Source organism: Chanos chanos, chromosome 9 (assembly GCF_902362185.1).
Source record: "Chanos chanos chromosome 9, fChaCha1.1, whole genome shotgun sequence".
NCBI classification, from domain to species: domain Eukaryota; kingdom Metazoa; phylum Chordata; class Actinopteri; order Gonorynchiformes; family Chanidae; genus Chanos; species Chanos chanos.
In genome coordinates, this window is record NC_044503.1 from 9,496,714 (window position 1) to 9,524,665 (window position 27,952).

General features: G+C 41.5%; 2 protein-coding genes across 2 annotated transcripts; one reads left to right on the forward strand and one right to left on the reverse strand.

The window, feature by feature from the left end:
- Positions 1-106: 106 nt before the first annotated feature.
- Positions 107-5,682, reverse strand: porcnl (porcupine O-acyltransferase like). Its single transcript, XM_030784187.1, has 13 exons — positions 5,561-5,682; positions 4,386-4,556; positions 3,882-4,074; positions 3,341-3,384; positions 2,999-3,180; positions 2,768-2,898; positions 2,226-2,351; positions 2,003-2,103; positions 1,728-1,804; positions 1,149-1,212; positions 968-1,053; positions 657-767; positions 107-338 (listed from the first exon to the last, which is right to left on the reverse strand). The coding sequence occupies exons 2-13, from the start codon at positions 4,519-4,521 to the stop codon at positions 240-242; spliced, it is 1,350 nt and encodes a 449-aa protein (XP_030640047.1). The 5' UTR covers positions 4,522-4,556; positions 5,561-5,682; the 3' UTR covers positions 107-239.
- A 9,048-nt stretch (positions 5,683-14,730) lies between these two features.
- Positions 14,731-27,596, forward strand: pdzd4 (PDZ domain containing 4). The gene is made up of 7 exons (XM_030784605.1): positions 14,731-14,790; positions 20,879-21,162; positions 21,973-22,063; positions 22,584-22,682; positions 22,913-22,975; positions 23,471-23,572; positions 25,683-27,596. Exons 1-7 carry the CDS (start codon positions 14,731-14,733, stop codon positions 27,594-27,596), a joined length of 2,613 nt encoding a protein of 870 aa, XP_030640465.1.
- The last annotated feature ends 356 nt before the right edge of the window (positions 27,597-27,952 follow it).

Sequence of the window (27,952 nt, forward strand, 5' to 3'; positions counted from 1 at the left end):
CTCTGGGTATGGCACATCATGTACAGTTTAAGGGTTCACTACTTCAAAAGGCAACAGTCAGAATAAAAACACTGCATTAGTGGTTCTGCAGGGGCATTGGTAACATCAGCAGAAGTCCAGTTAGCCCAGTTAGCATGGCATGGAGAGCCAGTGATCAGTTTCATCCACAAGGTCCTGTTTAGTCCCTTCTCGAAGGATAGATAACATGATTCTGCTTTCAGTTCATGATTGTGTCCTCGTTAAATAAGCAAATAGAAGACCCAGCACCCCAAAGTCACCCAGTGGCTGGCCCAGTTTAGTTCCGACCACTTCTGAATGGTATGACTGGCCATGTAACCCTGAGGAGCAAATGAGAAGGTAAGTTATGCGAATATTTTATAATAATAAAATCAAATCTGACAGATTTGTAGGCCAAATAGTCTAAGACACAAGGTAAGAGTGCCCCCTTAAGACCAAACAAGGCCAACCATTCAAATACTCTGCATGTGAATTTAAACCAGGCCTGGTTTCTGTTAAATCTGTTAAAATATGCAGATCTGTGTGAAAGTAAATATGAAAAAGTAAACAAGCACCAACAGACTGAGAAAAAGATTCAGCTTTACAATAAATATCCCGCTGATCCGCGTTGTATTTGTATGTCGTGTCTCAGTTCTCACCTGCTCTCCATCCATGTTATCCGCATCAGAGTCAAACAGAGAGCCCAGGTACATCAGATGAAATATGGATAGAGCGCTGAAGGCCAGATTAACCGCATACACCCACACATTCTACAGGGAGAGGGCGTGACAAGACAAAAATGATTGGTCCAGGTGACAAACAACACAAAGCAATATCTTTACTCTCGTATACATGAGAAGACAGCAGATACACTTAAAATGTAATGCACCAGTTATGTGCCTTTAGCTGGAAATCAAATAGTTAAGCGCATGCAGTATGGGAAAAGAAGACATAGAGTAAGATGGTGTACCTTCTTGTTCTGATGATGGCAATCAGCTGGACAGCGTTTTGACAGAATACAGGCACTGAAGATGGCTGCCAGACGCTTCCTCAGAACTGAATTAAATAAATCAAATTAAAATTATTTATGCCTACTCAAGCCAGAGAAAAAGTTACTGTTGTTTGTTATGAAGAGAGAAGTCATACTCTACCATGCTCAACATAGGTGATAAAACCAAGAGACAAAAGCACTGCTCCAAGATGAAAACTGAGACCCTGTAGAGAAGTCAAGTACAGGTAACAGACTTTAATAAAACTGAAACACATAGAATCTCCATGATCGCACAAACACCGTGAGCAGTGAATTTAACCTATGCATTTGACCCATCCTATACACCCAGTAGTGAGCACACACACACACACACCCACACACACACACACACACACACACACACACACACACACACACGGCACAGGAGCAGTGGGCAGCACACCTGCGCCCGCGGAGCAGTTGGGGGTTGAGTGCCTTGCTCAAGGGCACTTCAGCCGTGGATGCTGAGGGAGGGGAAAGCGCAGTTCACCCACTCCCCCCGCCCTCATTTCTCCTGACGGTCTAGGGGATTGAACTGGCAACCTTCCCTTACCATTAGGCCACGGCTGCCTCTGTTAGGCCATGGCTGCCCCCGTACGGCTAATGTATTTTAACACAGCTGAAACACATGTCATGCTCTCTGTGTGCACTCTGTCACCAGGTAGAGTACTGCTCTTCATTTGAAATCAGTTATACTCACATGTAACAATGCACTGGCAGTGTAGGTAACCAAAATGGCAGGAAACGTGCCCAGTTTCAGTGCACTTTTGAAAACATCTGTATGGTAAATGACACAAACGTAATTTGAAACTGATAACAGGTGTTCCATTATTGGTTAAACTGGTTTAAAATTTCTCATCGTTCCCCACGTCAGTATTGGTGTGAATTCATGGACATTCTGAGCGGAATTTAAAGAAAAGATTACATTTGCCAAGGCAATGTGGCACTAAACAGCATTTATGACAAAACACTTACACGTGTTTAACCAGCGAGACATGGGAAGATTCCACGAGGTCACGACCTCTACCATGGACCTGGGCAACTCCACGTTGAGCGGCTTGGCAACTGTCAGGTCCCTTTAATTGGACAGCAAGACCATCAGTTCTGAGCACTACTCATTCACACAGCGGTTAATGGATCTCACATCCAGATGCAAAGACATTCTGACACATGCACTGGCCTACTGATTTTGACTGACCATTTGAGGTTGTCCTTATGTTCTGTGAATCCAGCACCAGCCATGACAGTCGTTATTTCACTCAGGTAACTCACAAAGTAGTTGCTGAAGTGAAAGGATAAAGCGTTCTCATAGGCATGAAGCCACCTGTAAACACACATAACAGCAAAAGACAAATGAATACAAAACACAAATTCTTGGCTCTTCTCTCACTGGATTCTGATGAATTCAAGTGATTTGTATTGTTCTTTGTTTTTCAATATGGGTTTAATGGTGAGTAACCTTTGATGTAACACTACGAGGAGTCCACATCCTAAAAAGATTTTATTTTTATTGCTCTGAAACGTACCTTGCTACGGGCCCAGAGAAGCAGAAACAAAAGATGTAAAATACAAATATAAAACTAAAATACAAGCATAAAACTTAAAAACTAATAGGAGATCATTCATGATGCCTTTTGTGTAGCGCAAATCACAGTCGGTACAAAACCTCAAAACTCCAATTATGTTAAACAAACGAAACAGAAAGTTTGAACTGTGACTGCTGAAAGGGCTCACACTCACTTGCGCAGTAGACCATCCCAATAGATTGGAATGAAGTAAGGAAAGAGATAGGGAGCAATGCAGTTTGATATAACCAAGCAGATCTGACTCTTGACAAAGCCTCCAGCAATCTTGGCAAACCACAGGAGACTCTGCAGGAAAGATATGACAAATACAGAAAGACCGGCCATGGATCAGCATCCACAGGGACATTGTTTTACACTCGACAAAGAACAAGCAACGTGAACTCACCATTTTGCGGCCATTCATAGCCTCTTTATAGCTGGTGAAGCTAATCCAAGGACCAAATATAACGGTTCCCACAAAGCAGATGTATCCCATGAACTCCAGAGAGGACGGAAAGGAGGGTACAGTACCTTGGTCAAGGTCAAAGGCCAGAGAGATGGCTTTCATCGCTACCACCATCTGCGAGCCTAAGAGAAAGGAATCGCTTAAAAGTGTAGAAGAGAGACTTTTCCTGAACTCCATCATGGAAATCCACCTCGGTATAGGAGCCTACAACGCCGGCAACATCTGTTCTCTCTGACACAACAACTCAACTAAAAAAAAAAAAAAAAAAAGGAGCCACTTTACCTCTCATTTTATGCCAGGTCGCAGGCTCTATCAAGTGCAGCTCTCTGCGAGACAGAAGAGGAAAAGCAGGTTTAAAGCATTATAATTCTCCATGTCTACTCAAATGCACCACACAGGGGCGTAACAATGCAAAAGCACTGCGATGCATCCGTTCGAACGTGGCGATTCCATTTGCCTTGATGCGGAACATTAAAATTGATTTTGGACTTGTTTCCCAATCCACTAGCTTTCCTGGTTCCCAACTCTCTTCCGGAATTTGAGTCATGACGATCTTTGAAACAAAACTCATTACCTCTGACCTTCAAGCTTAAGGTACTGTTTAAACTCTCCAGATTCAAATTCTGACCAAATCGGTTCACTCAGTCACATTTGCGTGTTTACATTATTACCAAATTGTGGTGGCGTGCACTAAAAAAAAAAAGTACCAGGAGCAGACCAAAAGAATCAGAACTGCATAGCACTGTAGTGGGGGTGAAACGTTTACACCTGGACTATCACATTTGTTTCAGACGAGCAGAGAGAATGGCAGGAGGGTACACACCCCATGAGGAGGTAGATGAGGATGGCGAGGGAGAGGAAGACACCTCGGACGCTCGAGCGTTGGCATAGGACAAGAATGAGGTAGCAGAGCAGACTGAGCATAATCACCCACACCATGTGCTGCTCGAAGAACAGGTACAGAACATAGAGCCCTCCGACCAGGGAGGTAAGGTGCTTCACGTTAGACGACAGACCTACCCAAAAAAGAAATACAGTCAGTTCCATAAACTGTACAACTAACTATTAACACAACCCCCCCTCCCTTGGATCAGTAAAGCATGCGTTGATCTGTCATGCAGTGTGCAGTTGTGTTATAAAGATAAAAGAATATTATCAAGATAAAACCTGAGATCTGAAAAACCTAATACCGAATGATGATTAGATTAGGTTTTTCCCTCTAGTCAGTGAAGTATAAAACTAGAGAGAAAGGGAGTATTTTTGTGTACATCACTGTTGTAGTGTACATTGTACAAGCATTTGTTGGCTTGTTGATGGTGGTGCTCACCCAGTCTGCAGATGAGGCGACAAAGGAGGCAGACCAGTAGCAGCTGCCAAACCTGCTCCAGGCCTTGATGTACAGTGGGGATTATACAGCCTTCTGCTAGTGCCTGTAGGAACTCTTGTCGCCCATACGATGCCATGGCAACCCCAACAGAATGCTGTCAGGCACGAAAGCCTGCAGAAAAAGAAAGTGTCACAGGACAAAAATATATGGCCTCATTTTTCCTTTAAAAGAGGTAAGAGGGGAAAAAAAGCAAAAACAAAAAAACAAAACTTGCTTGGTTAAATGACAAGATGTACAGTTGCGTTGCTATATTATTTTTCAAAGTTTTTATGACATTATATCTTCACATGTAAGAACTAAAATTAGAACTATAGTATCACTACGCTGTTCAACATGGATATTCTTGTCTGAAAAATGAGTGAGTAAAATTATACATATGGGACACTGAACTTTTATCCATTATATTTATGACCACGGAAAGATACAGAACGAGCAGCAGCATGCTAATGAGAACTTCTCGTTTGCACTACAATGCTATCTTTTTTGTTGCAAGCATCCCTTACAAAAAGAGTGGACATTATTGCAAAGGCACCAAGGTGACTGGGTAGATACTGCCAGCCTTTTAGCCAACGTCTTAGCGCTAAAAGAGACACGATTAAATAATCGCCCTTGAATGACCATTCAAGCTCTTATCATTGGGCTACAGAAAAATATATACGCAGCATCACCTTCGCCAGGAACACACGAAACCACGCCAGATTTACGACTCGCTCTGTTAAAAGAAAACTCAGAACGGTTTGAACCGGGCCAACGTACATTTAAAAGGCTAATGCAAGAGTGTTTTCATGGAAGTCACTGTTTCGGAAGCAATCCCTTAAAACCGTTAACGGAAAGAATCTGACTATCGTCATCACGTCCGTTCGAGCTCGCAAACGAATTTAAAGATCTCGAGGATTCCAACAGAATGTAGCTTGATTAAATGAAGCCTTAGCGCAACTTTTCATCTGTTTACAATAATAATGCTTTGGATGTTACATAGCTACTTCCAAAAAGGAACCGGTAATGCAAAACTAAATTGTTTAATTCCGTAGAACTTTCCCGAGGCAATTTTGGACTCTCCTAACTGTGAGAATTACAAACAGTTAAGTATTGTTTTGGCCATACCGATATCTCACCTGGATTTTAGTGTACGCTACCTCAGTAAGCTGCAGGGTCTACCCCGGAAGTAGTGTTTAACTCCCGACACAAATGTGTCATCCTACTTTTCCAGATACTGTAATAACATGCCCAACTTTTAACATTTGAGAGATTCTGAAAACTAATACAGTAGTATTCTGAATGTACCGTACAGGGGAAGGTTCAACCAAACATGAATCAGGGGGTGTCCTTGAAGGCAGCCAATAGGTATTGAAAAAAATCCCTCTGATCCAATAGCTTCGGATTTTCGGAAACTGCGTTTACATTCCGGACGGACCAGAAATCACTGATGCTCTGGTCCAGCATTACGAAACACGAAAACCGACTAAAATGTTAATAGCCTATTTAAAATAGGATACGTACTAAAATGTTCTGTTTAAGCATTGTGCTGCCAAATGTCGCACTGTCCAAAAATGTCCAGGACAAGAGTTACGGTTTTCTTTTGTGAAAATGTTTGATTCATCAGCCATTTAAGAGCGACTTGACGATCCACATCAGACTGAATATTCTCATGTTGCTTAAAACTAGAAAAAAAGATGTCTACATGACAGTATGTGTTGTTTACCAACTTAAAGCCGTTGTCTTCTAGTGCATAAGAGGGAATTTTAAACGTCACCGAGGAATGAACTGAATCAGTGAGAGACGGTGACACTTGTTTCCATGGTAATTGTTCATCTGATACTGCTCTATTTTCCCCTTAGTTATTTTTAGCAAACCTGTGTTGGTATGATTTAATCTTTGTTGTTATAGAGACTGATCCTGAAGAAAATTGTGTCATACACTTGTACTAACAGACAGACAACACTATATCTCATGTTTTTAGAGAAGAATTTAACTGAAGTATACTTATCACAAATAAGATGTAGAATATTTTTAGATCGCTGGGAATGCACAATATAATTCTTCCAAAATTTAAGCATAAAATTAAAATGGAATTGTTTGCAAAAATTTGCTATTTAACATTTATTTAACTGGGAGGACCTCTTAAGGTCTTAGAATCTTCTTTCCTAAGACCAGATGACATTGTCCTGTTTTAAATGCCAAAATACATATCACTAAATACACAATAACAGAAACTTTTTCCATTTCAGTCAGACCGAAGAGGAGAATGAAGCTATTTTTACAGATAAATTCACTGAGATAAATATCTTAGCAATATTCTTCATGATGACAGCCTGCAATAACAGTGACTGACAGCATGGTGTCGCTGTTGCCCACATGGCCAAACGTGTCTTGACTGAATTATTGTCTGGCTTAACTCATTTACTCTCAGCACAGCCTATTTATACACCTGGGGGTTTTGAATGGAGCTAGTGCTCCCAGCAGCCGCTCTGCATTCCCTCCCCCACTGCTCCTTCCTGCTGTCCCGCATGAGAGAGACGTGGGCCTTGATGAATTGAGCCTTGACTTACAGCCTTTCTGCTGCTTAGTACAACACGATTGTATGCACAGGACTTGGTCAGCTCTGGTGGTGCATATATCACCGGAACACTTGAAATATTAATTGCGTCAGAGGCGGCGTGTTACTGAGGTGAAGCATGTTTGCTGCAGTCCGGTGTCTGGTTAAAAAAAATCGACATTAAGCGGCTACGACGATTGTACGATTCGCTGAGCAGTTCTGCCCTTGGAGAGACGACATGTCTTTGGGCCCTGGGACAGCTGTGTCTCCCTTATTACTGGTCTGATCTGGAGAGAACTCCTATATTTATGATCAGTTCTTCCCAGTGTTATTAAAGAGAAGCAAAAGCAAAAATTGATTGTGTCTCTTGAGGTCAAATAGGTCACGGCTGACTCAGAACATAAGTCTACAAGACAGCCTATGCAACCTGGGTACAAAATGGATAAACAAGCATTTTGCAATGAAAAACAATGCAGATAATATTAAGACCTAAAAGTTCCCACTAAACCTATTTTAAATTTAAAAAAAAAAAAAAAAAGTTAAATGCACAATATATGGTCGATATTCGAGTTTGGCTCAGGAGATCCATAAAGGACATTCTTAAAGGACTTAAAGGACATAGAAAAGACCACATGGGATCAAACACCTTCCCGTTCAACCTGTCCCCGAGGAATAAGAGGTTGAGCCGCCATACCACAATTACACATTCATTTCACCACAATCTTTCCATCCCCCCCCATGGGTCTCCCTTCCCCCAACCCTTTCTCCATTTCCTCCACAGATACTTCGTCTTCCCCTTTTTTCATTCTCTTCTTTTCCACCCTCCCCCCAAAATGCTGTTGTATGAATCCTTTGCTGCGTGTTTGACCATAGCACAGTTACCATGCCAATGCCAGCACATTGCATTTGACGAGGAAATTGGTCGTAGCAATGTAGCTCATATCCATGAAGCCTGAGTTTAAGATAAGTCACCACGGATACTACAGACTCATTTATAAGATAACAATCTACTTCTTTTCAGCAGTGTGTTCATAATAATAATGACTTCATCTGAATTTTTTTTTTTTTGCATACTCTTCCTTGAAAAAATTATTATCAAAGGGCCGTGTCACTGAATCTCTCTTTAAGTGTTTTCAATATGTCAGATTTAATCATGGTTCTATTCTCCATACTCTCTCAAATTTGCTTTTGTAAGACTCTTGACTCCATTTTCAAATATAATAGTTCTCAGGGATAAATTTAATAAAATAATGCAATAAGATGTAATGGCACCATGATAAATTGCTGTGGCATATTTTCCCTATCTTTGGGATTGTTAGTCAATTAGATATTTTCTCTCTGCATAAATTTATAAATTACTATACCATTTGCTATATTTTTTCCCATTACAGTACATGTTGAGTCCCTATAGGAGCAGATTAAATATAAAATCCAATCGGTTTTCCTGCATTCAGTGTTTTGGCTTTTTCGTTTCGTTTTGTTTTGCTTTGTTTGCCCTCGTTAAGTGTACCGTTAGGTGAATTGATAAATTCTCCCTCTTTAACAGGTCTGCTCGATTGCGTGAGAATTCTCCCCAGGCTGTTTCCGTCATCATGCCACCCCCCCCCCCCCCCACACACACCCCCCACCTCCAACCATACTCCTCCACTCAGAAAATTGGCTGAATTTTCCTTTGGATTGTTTGGAATTTCCTTTCCTTGCTCTTTAACTGACAGCTTGTCCCATCTTTTGTAACCATCAGCAACACCATGAACTGAAAGGGAAACAATTTTGTCATTTGCCTACTATCTTGAATTCTGTCCTTCAAGAGCAGCCCCTGTCTATCTCTGATATTTGTAAAGAAGAGGAATGTCTTTGAGAAACTACAAGCAAAACCTAAATTATAATTTAATTTTTAATGTCGGGCCTCACGTTTGGCCCTAAAAACCCACAAGATTTTAAAGTGGCCACTGAAAAATGATGCAACCTGCTGATGATTTGTATTGTCAAAAATTTCTTGCAATTGAATTCCATCCCCATTAAGTTTGAGTGAGGAGGGTGTGTTTGCATGTCTTGAGCTCTTCAAATTTAATCAGCTCTTGACTTTTACTCGTTATCTCTCATTCAGATTTTATGGTTTTATGGTTACACAGTTCCACTGTGGCTAATCTATTGTCTCTCTCTTTCTCAACCCTCTTACCATTAATCCATAACTTCGGCTTGAGCATGGAGAGCCTGATCTTCTGTCATCCTTCTGTCGCGGCGCTCTCGTCCCAGAGTCCCCATAACGCTCTATCTCCCTCCCTCCCTCCCTCCCTCCCTCCCTCCCTCCCACCCTCTCTCTCTCTCTCTCTCTCTCTCTCTCTCTCTCTCTCTCTCTCTCTCTCTCTCTCACTCACTCAATCCTCTGACCATTATTCTGTAACTTCACAGTGAGTGTGGAGAACCCGATCTTCTGTCATCATTCTGTCATGACCCTCTCATCACAGAGTCACCATAGCACTCTCTCTCTCTCTCTCTCTCTCTCTCTCTCTCTCTCTCTCTCTCTCTCGCTCTCTCTGAAAGCTGTCTGCTGGAGGGAGGGTGGCTTCTACCTCTATAATTGCTTGTCAAATCTTTGGCTGTCTAAAGCTCTCCGGTTGTAAGAGTGTCCCCTATCAAACATATGGCTTTCCTCCTGACCCATCTCCAGCACTTCATGCTGTTTTATTCCTTTGTCTTGCATCTCCCTTGAGTTGTTCAAGCAGGCTTAGGATTGGCATCTCAAATCAAGGCTTTTAGGTCAGTAAAATGACATACTGTCAAGGGAAATGGAGTCACCAGCAAGGCGTTATGGAGAAAGAAAACCTCGTGAAACAGGATTTCAGATAAAGGGAATGCCATATTGTCATTACAGCAACATGTAATTTCAAGCACTACACATGCACTGAGAGTCGTACATGATTATGTATCATTTGGAAAAGTAGACATACCAAAGGTCTGGAAACAACCCAGATCTGCACCAGTTTCCCATGTCTCCTCACATCTTTAGTATTTACTGCACCTCTCCGCCCGTGTTGTAAATTAGTAATGAGGACATTGTTAAAATTCATCCAGTACCTTGGCTTTCCCCAGTCACAGTGTTTTATTTGATACACTCTGATGCATGACAATGCATGTGTATGCGCCTGGTCGATTAAAACTTCTTTCATATGAGCAAAAGCTTTCAAGACAAAGTGAAAGGTCGTATGACTATATGATAAACAACACACACGCACACACACACACACACACACACACACACATGTTTACACACTGAACATTATTTTTGTGAGTTCTTTTGTCTTTTGCTCATCCAATCTGTTCAATTTCATATTCATTTTTTAGTCCTGTGTGTGAAATCAAATTAAATTATGATTAACTGGCAGAAAATAGAGGTAGAAAAAAAAGAAATATCAAATTAATTTTTCAGTCACTGCTTCTCTGTCACCAACTTGTATTATTTTTTTTTTGTCCTGGCTAGCTCTTGCTGTATAATCTCTCCCTCTCTCTCTCTCTCTCTCTCTCTCTCTCTCTCTCTCTCTCTCTCTGCATTTCATTCCCTCTTTCTGAGTTTTTTTTTCTGATTCATGCATAAAGAACACATGCTTTTCTGCTGTGAGGTAGAGCTCTTTTAAAGTACAAAATACACGAAACACGTTTTGCACATCTGTCAGAGAAGTGAAGCTGTAACAGAATGGCTTATGAAAAACGTGGTATCAAAGGAAAAAAATGACAGAAGAAAGCCATAGACTCATACTGTTTGTTTGCAGAGTGCTTTAACATGTAGGAATGTGATAAGAAGAACGTGATGATCTTTGTGAACGGAGACGAGAATTCTTATTTATGGTTGCTGATTCATATTTATTGCATGTTGGATTGAGGAACGAATCTTTGGAGTGTGATGGTTTTTGAGGTAATGCCTATACAAATGCACAAATTGGTTTATTTGTCCCCAGGAATAATTATGTTTGTTTGTGGCTCAGAAAGAAAGAGAACAGACCTGCTTGAAAGCTGAGGGAATCAAGCAGCCAACCACTGCTGCCAAACAATCTCACGTCTGTGTGTTTGTGTTTGTGTGTGTGTGTGTGTGTGTGTGTGTGTGTGCGTGCAGACATGCAATCTATGGCGGTGTTGTCATGATATTATGCCCTCACAAATGTAATTTTTATTTTATATAATCACATTTCTGTATTTCTTAATGAATTAGAGAGAGAGAGAGAGAGACAGAGAGAGAGAGGAGCAGGATAAAGAGTGGCTGTGAGGAACATTTCTTTGGCTCTCTGTCACTGTAATTGCTCTTGTGGTGATTAAGTGCACACACTGTCTGGACACTGGCAGGTCAGTAGAGAGAGGGAGAGAGGGAGAGAGAGAGAGAGAAGGATGAAGGATGAAACATTTCATCTCATACCACGATGACAGCACATGTCAAAACCAGTATTTTACCTATGTAACACTCCAGAGATTTTGTAGATAGTGGAAATTTTACATCTAAAATAGCACAAATTTAAACAGGAATCATACAAAAATAAAAAGAGGGTAGATCAAAGGTAGAAGGGAGATCAAATCATCATTCCATATGACAGAAAAACCAACAAATGTTTAAAAGGATTTGATAAAACAGCAAATGCAGAGAGAGAGAGAGAGAGAGAGAGAGAGAGAGAGAGCGTGACAAGGGAAAAAGTGAAAGGCTAAAATATTTTGTATCGGTTTATGGTGCTAATCCATGTCCCCTACGCTAATCTGCTTCGGTGGCCATAAACCCCCTCATAAACACGTCCATGTTGCATTGGGAGAGCCAGAGGTGGCCATGCTGGGAAGAAGTACAGGGACAGATAGAGATAAAGGGGTTATCTATACTACACAGAAGAACACCATCAAATCTAATTTATAGCCATGACATTTCTAACTCACAACATGTGTCTTGCTGTGCTCTTATAAAGATATATGCGGCTAAATCATTTTTCACCTCTTCAGTATATTATGGTTTTTCCCTGTAGTGGGTTTTTTTTTTTGTTCCTCATGGACAGTGGTTATGAAATACTGACTCTTTCTAGCTATTAACGTCCTCTCCAGAAGTAAAAAAAAAAAAAAAAAATTTCAGTCTATGTTTCTACAGTTTGCTTTGTTCTGAATAATTCATGATATTTTGTGATATCCGTTTTATGATACGAATAATTTGCTCTTTTCCCTGCATGCAGGACTTACAATACAGGAAATAATCATATGATAAAAGACACAATCTGCATGCTTGAGACTGAACCAGCTGCAGGCAACAAAGAAGAGAATCCTGGGCCGCCCGCTCAGGTGAAGGCAGAGAAAGACAGAGAGAGAGAGAGAGAGAGAGAGAGAGAGAAACAGAAGCAGCAGCAGCAGCAGCAGCAGTGGTAGCAAATGAAAGGATGGCAGGAATAAATGTGGGAGGGAGGAGAGAGGGAGGGTAGAGCTTTATCGCGCCCACCGGAGAGAGAGAGAGAAAATGAGATGTGGCTGGTGAATGCGGCTGGCTCGCGTTGCGCTGGAAGAGAGGATTCTGCCACACTGCTCTGCTATGGTCTCCAACACACCGTGCAGACCGTCACGCTCGCTGCAGCCGGCGTTCGCCGCTGCCTTTTTTTTTTGTCTGAGTGTGCTGGGAGCTTGAACATCTCCAGTTGAGCTTCAGGACATATTTCATGGATATTATAGAATGATCCCCCCCCCCCCCCCTACCACCACCACCACGCTTTTGCTGAATGAGCGTTTTTTTTTTTTTTTTTTTGCATCTTTTCTTTACAAAGCAATGATTCATTCATTTAAGAAGAAGCATCACTAAGCTGGATTACCCTGAAAGCGTTCAAGGACAGGGAAGAAAAAAAAAAAAAAGGCGGATGGTTCGTTTTGATCAGTCGACTCTTCTTACTTTAAAACCTGTTTTTTTATTTTTTGTTTTTTTTTTGGTTTTTTTAAATCAGCGTGGATGTCTTTTTCACCTTTTGCTTAACCCCTGGACTCTTCTTGCACCAGAGAAAAGCTGGAGAGAGATCAGATATCAGTTGCACCTCATTGATTCATTATAAGAAGTTAAATCCCCTCCTGCTGAATATCTGCTTGTACAATCTCTCACTGCTCCATCTGATCTGCTTTCTTTGTGAGTATTGGACTATTAAATGCACTGAGCTGTGAGAGTAAGGTAAGAGTTGAGTTTACATGTGTGTGGAGATAGAGAAGCAAGAGACAGAGAGAGAGAGAGAGAGAGAGAGAGAGAGAGAGAGACAGCAACGGAGGAAAGGTACCACTCTTTCAAACGCATTTTGACAGATGCAGTCACTCACTCCCTCAGTCGCAGGCGTTCACAGCATGTGGGAACTCTCCGAGAGAGGAATGAGTGAAAATTTGATGTGATGTGTGCTTGACAAATGACATGCACCTGCTCATCCCTTGACTGCAGAACACGAGATAGAGTAACAACCTGTTCCTCATAACAAAGAGGATGTGATGAAATAGTATGTTAGATTTTAATGAAGAATTAAAAGTTATACTATGCAGTAAATATGTTATTATACATAGTACAGCACATGACCTACTCTTAAACAAAATATACATTAGTTGTGTAGCATCTCAGATCCACAAATTCTTTGAAGTATCAACCAGTATTACTGGGTGGTGATGTATTAAAATGTAATCATTAAGTGGATGTGGAAATTGATTTCTGAAAATGAAAGAACTAAATGCAGACAATATGCTCATATAGCCATAAGAAAACAAAAATTCAGCTGCCAGATTAGTATTTACCAGGGGAAACTCAGCTTCATTAACTTTGCCTACAAACCCAACAGGCTGAAGGAGCTAGACAAGACTCATATATTGATGTATTTGGTACTATTCAAGTGAGTCAATGATGGTTTCATATTGACTGTATAAGCCCTGTGATTCTGAATGCTAATTAAACATGCTACTGTGGAGAGGGGCTTTTTTTTATCTAAAAATAGTCAGGTTGCATGAAGTAAATAGGAAACAGACAGGCAATCCCACAGGACCAGACAGTAAATATTGACATTTGCAGTCTGTTGTCTGTCTTGGTCTCTCTTTTAATTAAATTTTATGAATATGATGACCTTTGTGGAGGATATAAGGTTCAGGGAATCTCTGAAAGCTCGTGATGAAGACATAATAATATTCCAAGTCTATTGATTTGCTGATGTGAAGTTATCGTGTGAAAAAAGTGAGACATAGTAAAGAAACAGCCCATGTTCTGAGGATGAAAGAAACTGAAGTTTCAACATGAAGGAGAACCCAGATGACTGTAAAGCTGATAAAGTACATCTACACTCAAATACAAGCTCTGATTTTTAAACTCTGAACACTACTGACACCAGACTGAGCAAAAAGATTTACCCACAGACAAAAAAAACCTCGAGACTGTCTGGTATGTCAGTCCGCACCAAACGCTCTTTTGAAGCTTCTCTTTGTGGGACTTCAGTATACGTTTCTGTGATCTGAGTTCGGTGTGGGAATTCAACTGAAGATACTGAATTCAATGTCTGAATAAAGCCAGAGCACTGAAAGAACATCAAAGGTTTTCATGTGGAGTGGAGGTATAACCTCTGATCTGTGGAAGGGATTTCCATAATTGGACTGCAGAGTAATTGGACTTGGTTGAGCCGTGTGATATCTGAGTAATCAGAGGGGGTTGCGGAGTGTGTGAAGTGAAGAAAAAAAAAAAAAAGAGAGAGAGAGAGAGAGAAGCGCTGAGGGCAGCTCTGAGCCAAAATGGGATGTAACATGTGCGTAGTGAACCGACCAGAGGAGCAGTACCGAATCATGTTCCAGGTGAGGGTCGATCGCCCCATTTTTCACCTCCATTATCCTCCACCACAGTATGTTTCACCAGCTTCTCAATTTCAGCCCTTATGTATGAATGACTGATTTAACTCACTTAAGTTTTCAGGCCTTTACTTCTTCTTCTTCTTCTTCTTCCTCTTCTTCTTCTTCTTCTTCTTCTTCTCTTTGTTCTCCTTCTTGATCTCTCTCCTCCTCCTCTTTCTCCTGCAGTTTTAGGCTACACTTTGTAGCAGTGCTGTGCCCACTGAGAGTGTTATTGGATGTTAATGGGCTGTAAATGTCTGAAATCTGTGGCTGTGATGTTCATTTCCCAGACTAACACACTCACTGATACTAAATACCTAGAGTGCTTTTTGGTTCATTCTTACCACATACAACCCAGTAGCTTAAAATCATATAACTGTACCCTTATATTTTGAGACAAAAACAGGTGGAAATGCCAGATTTCTCCCCAAAACATAAGCATCTGTCAGAACAGATAAAATCTTGATCATATCAAACATTACTGGTCCCCAAACAACAAGGGCCCAGCTGCACATTGCACATTGTATCTTTAAGTCTGTTTAGTTTATATTTCAGTCTGTTTTTATGCTTTATTTATGTACTGTTTCGTTTAAGTGTAGCAAAACCTTAAATGTGTTTAAAAAAAAAAAAAAAGAAAAGAGAAAGAGAAGGGGGAAAAAAACCCATTTGGATGCCATTTCAAATACACCCTCTTCAAATGCAGCGGTAAAAAAAAAAAAATTCCTTCATATCAAACACCTTTAAATATGTATTCGAACACAGTCTACTAACCTGTTCAAGTTGGTTGGTTGGCAGAATTGTGAGAAGGCAATTTGTGTTCTCTTTGGACTTTCCTGTTATGGCAGAATGGGTTCAGCTCCATCTAATAAGAGAGGGATCTTGCTGTTGATCTTCCCAATATCAATCCAATTTCCAGAGCTCACCCTTACCTCCTTTTAGCTGCCTGAGGCACTGCACAGATGGCTTGCTCTCTAACCAGTTTTTTCAACCTGAAACTGTAGTCCCTCACCATGGGATCCCTTAACAATACTGTACACTGTTAAAAACAAATGGCTTTGAAGTCCCTCAAACAGCTAGCAGCTCGGCGACAGTCATTTGAAAGTACCCCCAATGAACACTAAAACGCATTCAACACAGAGCCTGCTTCGAAAAAAAAAAAAAAAAAAAAAAAGCTTTCTTTTGTTGTTCTTGTGTTGAGAAAAAAAAAGAAAGAAAGAAAGAAAGAAAGAAAACAGAAAAGAAACAGTCACAAATCCTCCATCAAAAGGCCTTTGTGTTTGTCTGGGTTTTGCCCGTTTCATACAGAATAGCTTTGGCTGCAGAACTATGGTATCTTTCTTATTTAAAAAAAAAAAAATTGTCATGTATCTATGTTTGTCAAAGCATTCCAGGGGCGCAATACGAAGGGGCATATTGACGCTCAGTCTTATTGTGATGTCTGCTTATGAGGTATTAGGAATCCGACTGATGCACTGATTGTAAGTCGCTTTGGCTAAAAGCGTCTGCCAAATGCTAAACTGTAAATTGTAAATTGTATCTTCTTTTTTCTGACTATAGTAATTTATGTCACTAAGTCAGGGTGACTGAAAAACAAAAGGGTGGGCCGCATCTTAATTTTGGCTCCCCTTTTCCATATTTCATGAGTCACTCAAATCTCACCTTGAATCCAAATTCAGTCCTGTTCTTCTTCCTTTTTTTCTTTTGAAATGAATTGCTGGTATTCAGTTGAAAAATGATGAACGGAGCTGATTGGCCTCAGGGTCATTAGACCTGACTACTTGTTAAACCGGTGCTCAGTAACAAGTCCTAGAGGACCATGGAGTTGAATAACCCTGCTTTATTTGAATTCGTTCAGTCACGTTTGAAACCAAGCAAATCACACATCTTTCAGACTATACTCCCCTGATGTCTTGTGATTTTATGTCGGTTGAAAGTGAGTATGTTTTCAGGCTGGCTACACAGTAATGAACAGCTCCTGCAGCAGATGTGCACTGCTGGACTCAGTAGGTTTCTCCAATGGGTTTCTGGCACCAGCGTGGAGATAACCGCGCACACCCCGTTACGTTCACTGAGCCCGCTGGAACAGCTAACCAGACACTGCAAAGTGATGGATGCTGTTATTTATTCGCTCAATCCGCAGTTTAAGTTTACCTAAACCACTTCCAAAAGAGCGTGGCTTTCAGTTCAGTCATTATGATCTTACTGAAATTTTCTCTCCAGCATAAAATTTAATGGCTATATGTGATGTTCAGCTTCTGCAAAATGATACTTAAAAAAAAAAAAAAAGCTCTCACTCTGCTTATCATGCCTGCAGCTCACTCGTCTTTCTTGCTCTCTCTCTCTCTCTCTCTCTCTCTCTCTCCCTCTCTCCCTCTCTCTCTCTCTCGCTCTCTTTCTCTCCCCCTCCCCTTCTCACCATCACAGACTGTCAAATTCATCTCTATGGGATGCCGTTACCACGGCAACTGAGGTCATTAAGCAAGACTTATACGCTTTCTCACAGTAACGCAGAGAGAGCAACACAGTAATGAACACACACACACACACACACACACAAACACATAGACACACACAAACACAAAAGCACACACACAATCTCATGAGCTCAATTAAGCATTTGCCGAAAACTACAGCATGTAAACAAACAAATCACTCCAAGAAATAGTGTGTTTGTCCTTGATTTTTTTTGTGTGTGTGTGAGCTGTCTAAGAAAAGGAGAAATAGAGGCGGGGGGAGACACAGCGTAAGTCCACAGGTTTTGCAAGAAAAGCAGCGTTGTTCCGGTTAGCCCCCTAAACCCCCCACCCCCCACCCCCCGAACACCGACCCATGCTTTCCTGTTTAAGAGAGATATTATTTCCTCTGACATTCAGGAAGAGGTAACCTTTGATAGAATCAGCAGAAGCAAAACCCTCTCCAGGTTGCTCCCATGATGCTCTGCCTTTCTAGCGTTGCTCGTGGTAAGTTTACCCTTTTCCCTCTGCGTTTGAAGAACGGCAGTGAGATGAAACCTTTGCGTTGTCCCACATGCTCTGAATGGTCCCTTTGGTTTAATTCAGAGAGGTCCCTCTAGGAGTGGACAGGGGACAAATGGAGGTTAGGGTTGACTCCAGGCTCAATGAGAAGAGTTCAGAATGTGATGAGAAAAAGAAGGAGCTGGAGCAGAGAGTGCAGGCACGAGCTCTGAATTGAGTTCTCGTCCCCTAAACCCCGTCGAAAGAAAAGAAGCGACAGAAAAGAGAAAAGAAATGGGGAAAAAAAGGGAGAGAGGTGGAAATGAAAGGTAGGGTTTTTTTTTTTTTTTTTTTTAGAGAGAACAATACAACAGGACATAATATGGCTCTCCAGACAGAAATGACCCAGTTAGCAAAAGAGCTCCCAGCTCTTCTGTACGCAACATTTTCAACTGGGACAAGAATAAAAGGACGATGTTGATCCAGAAATAAAAATTTAACAACCAATATTATGCATTCATCAATTGCTAAAAAGAGAACAGAGGGAAAAACAGCTCTTTTTGTTGAACAGTTAGTAATGACTATAACACATTTCATATTTGCATTACAGGGTCTGTATAAATAATTCTCAGCTGTTTTCTCAGATAAGCACAGTCAAACTGGATGCCCCTTAATAAAGCCAGGGAGACACTGACGGAGAAATAAGAACAAGACAGATGTGTACAGAGATATTTGTGGTCCACTGCTCAGAGAACCTTATTAATTAAACAATGCAATTATTTCAGAGGACTTAAAAAACCAAGGACAAGGTTAGTAGAAGTGTTTTAACGGCTACAAAGATATAATTGCTGTGTACTGGCCATGGGTTGATAAGGAACATCATGCCTCAAAGCCCCTAACACTAAATGACACAGTGGAAATTGCTACACAAGAAACATGACGTGTTTCTTCCCGCCCACTTTATCAATTCGAAGTACTACTACATAATTAACGTACTTTCAGACAGACCATACAATCCAAAGTAATTAATGATCAATCATCTCCTCCAGTGACGTGAGCATGCAAGTGTTCTTCGCTGCAATGCTGGACAAGGAAATTATACACTTGTTAAAGTATTTTCGTTGTTGCCTCATGTTGCTTTCCTTGAGGGACGGCAACGAAAAGAAATCCATTCATCCCGCAGTCTGGTTCATATCGTCATCCACTCCATCATGTCTGGCGCCGATCGCCTGAGTTCACATTTTATTCTTGACCCAAGAAGTTTTAATCAGACCCCACCTTGAATGTCAATAAGCTAAGAGAGGAAGAAGAAGATTTTATGGTAAAAGACGTCGAGTCAAACAAGATGAAGGCCTGAGCAGGTTTTTTTGGGGGGGAGGGGGGTGGGGGGGTCTCTGGGGTCAGTTTTTTGCTTGGTGAATTCAACCACAGAGATGAGAAAGAGGTCAGAGCGATGTCAACAGTATTAACCTCATATTGATTTTGGATTGCATGCCTACACTATAAATTGCCCTTCATCTGGGTGTCCCAATGGGCTTTGATTGAGAAAGGTTGGTTCCCTTTTTTGTTGCTGCTGCTTTGGAAATCAGATGCAGGTTGTACGCCGCAGATCCTGACACAGATCCTGCTCACACTGCAGGCAGGAAAATTATTCACTTTCTTTCTTTCTTTTTTTTTTTTCTTCTTGGCAAACCTGTCGGCACATATTTTATGTTTATGCATATTTATGAGATGAAACGCGTTGTGGTATTTTCATTGCTCTTATTATCGTAAGAGAGCGACAATAACAATAATGAAATATTTTGAATGGTGGTCAGGATAGGTAATTGTTATTGAATTATAATTTTGTTTTTAAAAGGAATGTTTCTAAAACATATAAACAGCACATTAGCACTAAAGTACATAACGATTATACATCACACATTAACAATGATTCAGACAAATCGTTGTGAGGTAATTATAATTACACATTTTCCCAAGTAATCTTTACATTTTTCTACTGGTAATTACAAAGTGACTTAAAGACTTTCCATACAACATATCACAGTTAAAATATCCCTTGGATGTTGTGCTGTGCTGCAAGTCTGTTCAGAGCGAATCTTTCGATAATCATCTTCTTGTTTTGGACCTCTTACCAGCCAATCAAAAAAAAAAAAAGAAAGAAAGAAAGAAAGAAAGAAAGATGCAAAAGAGAGAAAATTTTTTTTGGCTAATTCTGGGGAGGTTCCTCCCCGTGCCTTCATTTTTCAGTAAAATAAAATAATTCTTGTGTTTTACTTTTCCTTCCCTGTTGAAGCCCTTTCTCTTTCTGTTCTCTTGGTTTTTCAAACATTAATATTACTGGTTTGCTCTCTCTGACAGAAGGGGAACACACTGCGTCCTATCGAAGGAGAAATAAAGGTTGGAGCTTAATATTCAGTGTTTACGTACAACATTTTGCTGCATGTCCCCTGTAAACATTTTGTTTCACGTAACCATTTATGTTGGATTTTTTTTTTTCTAAATTTCCCTAGGTATTTGTTGTATGAAACATGCATGTGTAATGGTAGCATGTGCCTATGAAGTAACTGTCATGTGTGCAGCCCATTGTTCTCTTAATTATCACTCATTTTCAATGTGCAGTTGGCACTGAGCCCATGCAGCCATTAATCACATCATCATGTCTCTTCACCCTCTGTCTTTTGTTCTACAAGAGTGACTAAGTCTGTTATGTAGTGTCTGTCCAAAACTACTTGGAGTTAAACTGCCCGATCTGTTTTCTGAGGGAACATCTTGTTCTCCCATCTATCTTAAAAAAAATATTCATAACGATCTGTTGAGATAAAGCATCGCAGAAGTGCAAGGGATGGAAAAAGTACAAGGTGGAGTGTAAGTGATACCATAACACCATCTCAGCCCCCAGTGTGTAGTGTGTAGTAGAGCCATGGATACTGCACTGAACTACGTCCCATGCATACACATTAGAAACCATCCTATCTCTCTCCTTCTCTCCCTCCCTCCCTCTCTCTCTCTCTCTCTCTCTCTCTCTCTCTTTTTCTCTCCCTCTCTCTCTCTCCCTCTCTCTCTCTCTCTCTCTCTCTCTCTCTCTCTCTCTGAAGCTCAAAGGGAGAAGATCATCTCCTCTCTCTCAGGATAAGGATGGCCAGTCCCATGATCCTTTGCTCCTGCAGGTGGTGCGTAAGGGGCACAGGAGAAGAGCAGGCACTACGGGGAGTTCACCCAGAGTCATGGCCATTACAGACTGTGTGGACAGTGGCACTCAAACAGACATCAGCTTCCAGAACCTTCTCAGCATGGGCAGGGGATCCTATTCTGGAGGTGGAGACTCCCCTCTGCCTCCTCCTTCTCCTCCTCTGCCAAAGTCACATCTGCTTAGTGATCTGTGAGTATAGTATGTCAGCATATTTAGGCTCTGTGGGGACCAGCTGTTTCAATCTTTAGACATATTTGTGGGGTCATTTCTGACTGTGGGATTTTTTTTTTCTCAATATCTCCTCAATGAAAGCATTTAATCATCTGAAAATTGCATTACTTTAAGGTAATAAGTGTGCCACACACCTATTAATTTGAATTGTGTTGATTATTGTTTTCTCTATCTTTTTTAATAAAGGGGTTTTAACTCTCCTTGCACAATATCAGTTAGGTATTTTCGGATCCCAATTCAATCCTTTATTATTATTATTATTATTATTATTATTATTATTATTATTATTATTATTATTATTATTATTATTATTATTTTGGAACTATCTGTAATCTTGTCTACACATATTCCATAACATCCCTGCTATTAACACAAAGCAGTGCTATGTGTATTCCACAAACCCAGCATTGGAGGGCCATGGTCCTGCTGTTCTTCTTCTTCTTCTTCTTTTAAATTTATTTATTTATTTATTGTTGCTTTTAACTTAATCTGATCATCACAGGCAGATTTTTAACTTGGGAGATCAGTTTTTCGACATCTTAAGCAGTAACACATAAATGTGCCTGGTTGACGTCAGAAGCTGTAGGATTTCGGTCCTCCAAAGTCTGACTTGATATGGGGTGTGACTGACCTTTCAGAAGCAAATAGTTAATAGACATGCCTTTTTAAAGGCAAAAGGCAGGTTTTATCCTCTGGGTCACTGGTGATTCTATCTGCACAAATGCGTATTTTGGGTGAAGCCAGGAGCTCAGTTCTGTCCCTTTACAGATGTGTTCTGGAGTCTCAGTACAGCGACCCCACTGACTACTTTGATATCGCTCATCATGAGGTGGACAGACAGGAAGAGCTGGAGTATGAGGTCTGAATTCAAATGCACCTTCAAAAGCTTTAAGAAATAAAGTAATGATGAACCACACTAAAATAATGATACATTTAATAAGCTAACAGCACTCAAATGAAATAAACCTTAAATTATTCTTTTGAAGTAAGAGTCATTTCATTTATAACTCAATTTTACCTTTTCATCTGAGCTGTTGTCCATTTTTCCACATTTTTTTTTAGCTCCTACCCAAAGACACATAGTTTCTGGATACATCTGAAAGAATATTTTTTTTTGTTTTAAAAACGTTTCCATGAAACATTTCTTTTGAAATAACTGTTCTCTGTCCTGAAAAGACTTTCTTTTTTTATTAGACCTTTTTTTTTTATTACTTGTTCTCTGTCATATACTCTGACATCTCCTCACATTGCATTGTACTTCCATATCTCTAATGTCATTGGTATGGCGTCTTTTTTTTTTTCTTATCTGTCTCTTGCTGCGCTGTCTCAGCAGTCTGTCTGATCACTGCTCTGTAAGCATGTCTGTTTCTCGCTGACAGGAGGTGGAGTTGTACAAGTCCAGTCAGCAGGACAAGCTGGGCCTGACAGTGTGCTACCGCACTGATGATGAGGAAGACTTGGGGATTTACGTAGGGGAGGTCAGAGATCAAACTGTGTCTAAGCAGGGAACTCACAGCTTGGTTTCTGCATCTAAATATAAACATTGTCAGTGGTCGATTCTGATGCATATCTGTAATTTAACGTGCCTGTCACCATATTTTCTCCATACTGCAAACGCTTAGATTAACCCTCAAGAAAAAAAAAAACTGATCTATGTGTATGATCCAAAAATGTCCTCTACAGTGTATTTCTGCCCCCATTTCTCCAGGTCAACCCCAACAGCATTGCTGCAAAGGACGGGCGCATCCGACAGGGTGACAGAATATTACAGGTGGGCTTAGTGCGTGGATTTTTATGTACATATGCTGAAAGTGACCTTTAAAATTCATCCCCTGATATATAAAGCTATTCATTATCTCACAGGAAGAAATTAGATATTCCCAGAGACAATTACCTAAAAATAGAGAAGGAGCATGATGCAAGTTCTTCTCCAAAATTACTCTGAAATGAGTTTCGAGCAGCTGTCTGGAAGGTAAAAGTGCCAAAAAATCCTGTTTCCATGGTAACCGTAATGCTCACAAATACTGAGAGATCTTCTGACAATACCACTTACTGTTACTCATCTGCTCTCTGACATTTTGTCTCTGAAAAATTCATTTGGGTAGGTAACTCAATGGGAACTTTTGTTCAGATTGGTATGAATGATTTGATTTTATGTGAGACTTTTCGCTGGTGTCATTTCAGGCAAGACCTGTCCATTTCTGCTTCATCACCTCTGTGTTAAAACACTCAGTGTTCTTTGTGTCACTACCATTTCTCATCTCAGATAAACGGAGTGGACATCCAGAACAGGGAGGAGGCAGTGGCCATTCTGACCCGAGAGGACAGCACCAACATCTCTCTGCTGCTGGCAAGACCAGACATAGAGGTAAACACGAACACTGAAAAACTGGTTAGCCTGTCCAGTGCCAATACACACACACACACACACACACACAAACACACACACACACACACACACACACACACACACACACACACACAAACCCAAGACTGGTTAATAAATCTGCCCTCTTTCCAGTGACAATGTTTCGTAAAATTAATGACTTATTTTGCTGAGAGAACAGAAATAGGACACGCACATCAGTCACGGGCTCGGTCATGTGATCACTCTGAGAGACAGGTTGTCACAAATCTGTGACAGGTCCATTAACGCTTTTCCACCAGGAAAAGAGGCAAAGCAGGTTTACAGTACAATGAATGAATACCATTAAAAAAAAAAAAAAAAAAAAGACACAAAGAGGGGCGGGGTGGAGAGGTGGAGCAGAGATGGATTGATAGGGACACTGGAGGAAATGAAAAGAGGATATGTACTATGTTAGAGTACAAGAAAAAGACAGTACATAGACCTGTACCCTGTCAGGGCATTTTTTTCCCCACTTCAAGGACACGACTCTACACTGAGCTGGGTCACATTCCCAGTCTAATAATAGAGACACATTAGTTTGGCTACAGGACACGGATCTGGAATGGTCCTCTTGGAAAATCACGCTACCCAATGCTACAGAATCATTCCAAAAGTAGAATATTCAGGCAGCCTGCCATGGCTCAGTACCAAATGGACATGCCATAATTCAATCAGGCATTAAAGTAAAATCCAATCTGTTCACATTTGCTATTCAAATTTATTGCAGGAACAATAACCTAGCAGGTCAGCAACCAGTGGCATGTGTGAATCTGTGATACACAGCCACTACTCATTCATTGACAATATCCCCTAAAGCATTTCATCTTGATATTAATAAACAGGAGAGAGTGAAGCTTGCTCCAGGCAGCTTTTCGTGTTAACAAGGTATGTACAATAACAACACAGTGCTTTACCGGCAGCTCTCTCTCCTCTAGGAATCACCTTTCCTCAAACAAAGGAGCTGTGATAAATTGAGTCCAGAGTGAGGGAGAACCCAGGAAACTGCCGATTGTGGGGAGAGGACTCGGGGGAAGAGCAAAGGAGACAGATGAGGGAGGGAAAGAGCAGTCAGAGTTTAAGAGCTTACCAAATCAAGAGGAGATGAAGAGAGTGGGAGAGGTTCTTTTAGATGCATCAGAATCAGACAGAGAAAGCAATCAATGCTTGTCTCTATGTAACTCTGGGAATTATTCAAATGAAGCTGCAATCGATTGTTCTCTGAGGGACCAAAAACAGGGCCACTCAGTGGATACTTGAAACTGATTACCCTATTAAACCTTCATACAGCTGTGAACTGAACTATCAGAGGGCAACCCTAATGTTAAAGGAAGAATATAAGAGAGGCATATGATGGACAAAGAAAGTGTTTTATATATGAGAGTGATGATTAAATTATCAAGTGTTAATTCAGAATGTTTTATAATTTAACACAAATGAACAGAATCCCCAAAATACAAATAAGAGTGTCTGTTCCTTCTCAGGCAGAATGTTTTCTGTATATTTATATTGCCATCTAGTGTTCAAATGTGTTGTTGCATGAATGTTCTCTGTTAACAGCAGGTGTAAAGCCTTTTGACAAGAAATCTATTGAGTTATTATTGTGTACAAAATTATGCAATCTGATTTTTACACACTTCCCACTCTTGTCACGAAACAACAGAATGTGATGACCAGCAGCAATGATGACTTCATAATCTCTCTGCTGAAAAGAGAACGATGAAGATGATACTGAGCGCGTTTCACGGGATAGTTTTTCATATATTTTTTTATGCTTTTATGACATGCTTTTATGTGCTGACGCTTGACCCTTGAGCCATGACCCTTGACCTCACCCTCCTGTCCTGTCTGTTGTATAATTTGTCTCTATTCTTATACTGCCTGACACCAAAATTATCCATAGTATAACCATAACCAAAATTATTCATGGTTTTAGTTTACTGGACAGAAATATTACTGAACCAAGTTCGAGATCACTAACACTGCCTCTATTCTCTTTCTTTCGCTTAAACACTGACCTCATAAGCAAACACTGCAAAAACCAAAATAAAAAATACTCTGTGGTTTATTGCAGACTGACACTCATGTGGATCCAGAGGAGTTGGACTGTGAGCTGCCAGTTGGGATGTCTGTGGACAGTCTGAGCTCTACTCATTTGCCCAGTTTTTACCGGTTTAGGCAAAGGGCCCAGGTGGAAGTGAGCGAGGAATCTACCCAGCACAGAGATACTCCAGCACTCAGCCTGGCCACACTCAGCAACAGCCAAGAGCTGGACAGTGGTGTGGGTCGTACTGACGAGAGCACCAAGAATGAGGAGTCATCTGAACATGATCTGCTGGCTGATGAACAGACCAGTGCTTCTAATACCAATGCCACCAACACTCCGGGCAGCTTGCGCAAGTTCCGCCTTGGCCGTGGAGATACACCTCCTCTGCTCCACCTCCGGGAGTTCCACCTCAGCTCCGACTCCTTGCCGGGTTTGGATGGTGCCAGTGGTTACTTCCATGACCCTGTGATGACGATGATGATGCCAGGCCTAACTGAGGAAGAGTGTGAGAGGTACCGACAACTGCTGGAGATCAAGTGCCAGTATGAAAGGAATGGGAACGCTCAAGGAAGAGCGAAAGAGCATGAGGGAGAGAAGGATGGAGCAGAAGATGAGAGTGCCAAGGCAGCTCTGGATGTGAACTGTAACGAGAGTCTATCAGAGCATGAGCTGGCCCTAATTGAAGAGGAATTACGACATCTGGAGTTTAAGTGCCGGAACATTCTGAGAGCCCAGAAGATGCAGCAGTTGAGGGAGCGCTGTCTGAAAGCCTGGTTGCTGGAAGAGGAGGCAGAAGGCCGAGGGTCTGCAGACCACCAGGGCTCTCCTTTCGAGCTCTCTGACATTAAGGAGCTACCTGAGAGAGAGCGATCTGACAAAGAAAGCACCAGCGCCTACAATACCGGGGGGGAAAGCTGCAGAAGCACTCCTTTAGTGAGTGAGCAAAACCCCTCAGAAGAGTCTCCCTGCCCTCTGCCAGGTAGATATAGAGACAGGGCAGGCTGGAGTGAGAGGGGGCGAGCTACTTTCAACTGTTCCTTCTCACCCAACACGTACCGGAAGTTCCAAGCCAGCTCAAATACTGGACAAAAGTTAAGGTCACTGTCGCGAGACGAGGGTATGTGGAGGGGGTCTGATGATGGGGTGCGGAGGAGCCCCAGATTGCATGACTGTCAGGAAAGAACCGGTGGGCGCAGTGCTGAGTCAAGCCCTTATTTTACCCGCCGTCGTCATAGTAACAACCCTCCCGAGCGTTACCAGAGCTGCATGCAGCTGGGTTCAGCCATCTCTGAGGGTAGCGGACCCTTGGAGAGGACAGTGGAAGGAGAGAGCGACGTGGTGATTGGTAGCAGTAGGGAAAACAGCGGACGGGAGAGTCCTAGAATGAGCCACACTCCCCCTCTTAGCCCTGTGCTGAACCCCAATCCCACTAAACTCTCCTTAGCTCTCCCTCTACCTCCAGCATCCCCACGCATGGAGTGGAAGGTGAAGATCCGCAGTGATGGCACACGTTACGTAGCCAAACGGCCAGTACGAGACCGGTTGCTGAAAGCTCGTGCCATGAAGATCCGTGAAGAGCGCAGTGGCATGACCACAGACGATGATGCTGTAAGCGAGATGAAGATGGGACGTTACTGGAGCAAAGAGGAGCGGAAGCAGCAGCTTCTGAGGGCACGCGAACAGCGTCGCCGTCGAGAGTTCATGATACAGAGCCGGCTTGAGTACCTTCGTGGCCGGGACCTTGAGCAAGTACCTGGAGCACAGCTCGACCCCCAACCCCCCGCCTCCATTCTGGAGCTCAGCCAGAAGAAGAGCATGAAGAAGCGTAACCGAAGGATCTTGGACAACTGGATAACCATCCAAGAGCTGCTAGCCCACGGGTCAAGATCTACAGATGGGAAGAAGGTGTACAATCCCCTGCTCTCTGTTACCACAGTCTGAAAGATGAGTGGATGAGGGAGATAGATGGAGAGAGGAAAATTAGACTCAATAATCCTCTTTCTGAACCATTATGGCACTCAACCATTCAATCAACAATGAGCACATTTTTAGCCTTGGATAAGTCTATAATTCCACTGAAAAAGCCAATGCTGATTTGGTCTCTTGCTGGTGGGTGGCCATTTTATGCATTTTGTGGTGGTACAATGCCAGAGTAATTATTCTCTTTTTACAATAGATGGTGTGTAATTCATCATGCAGTACAAGGTAGTGCTAATACAATCACATCAGAATATCCTAACACTATTTTTCCAATACACTGCTGGAAAAGAATGTTGAAAAAGGAAGATATTGCTAAT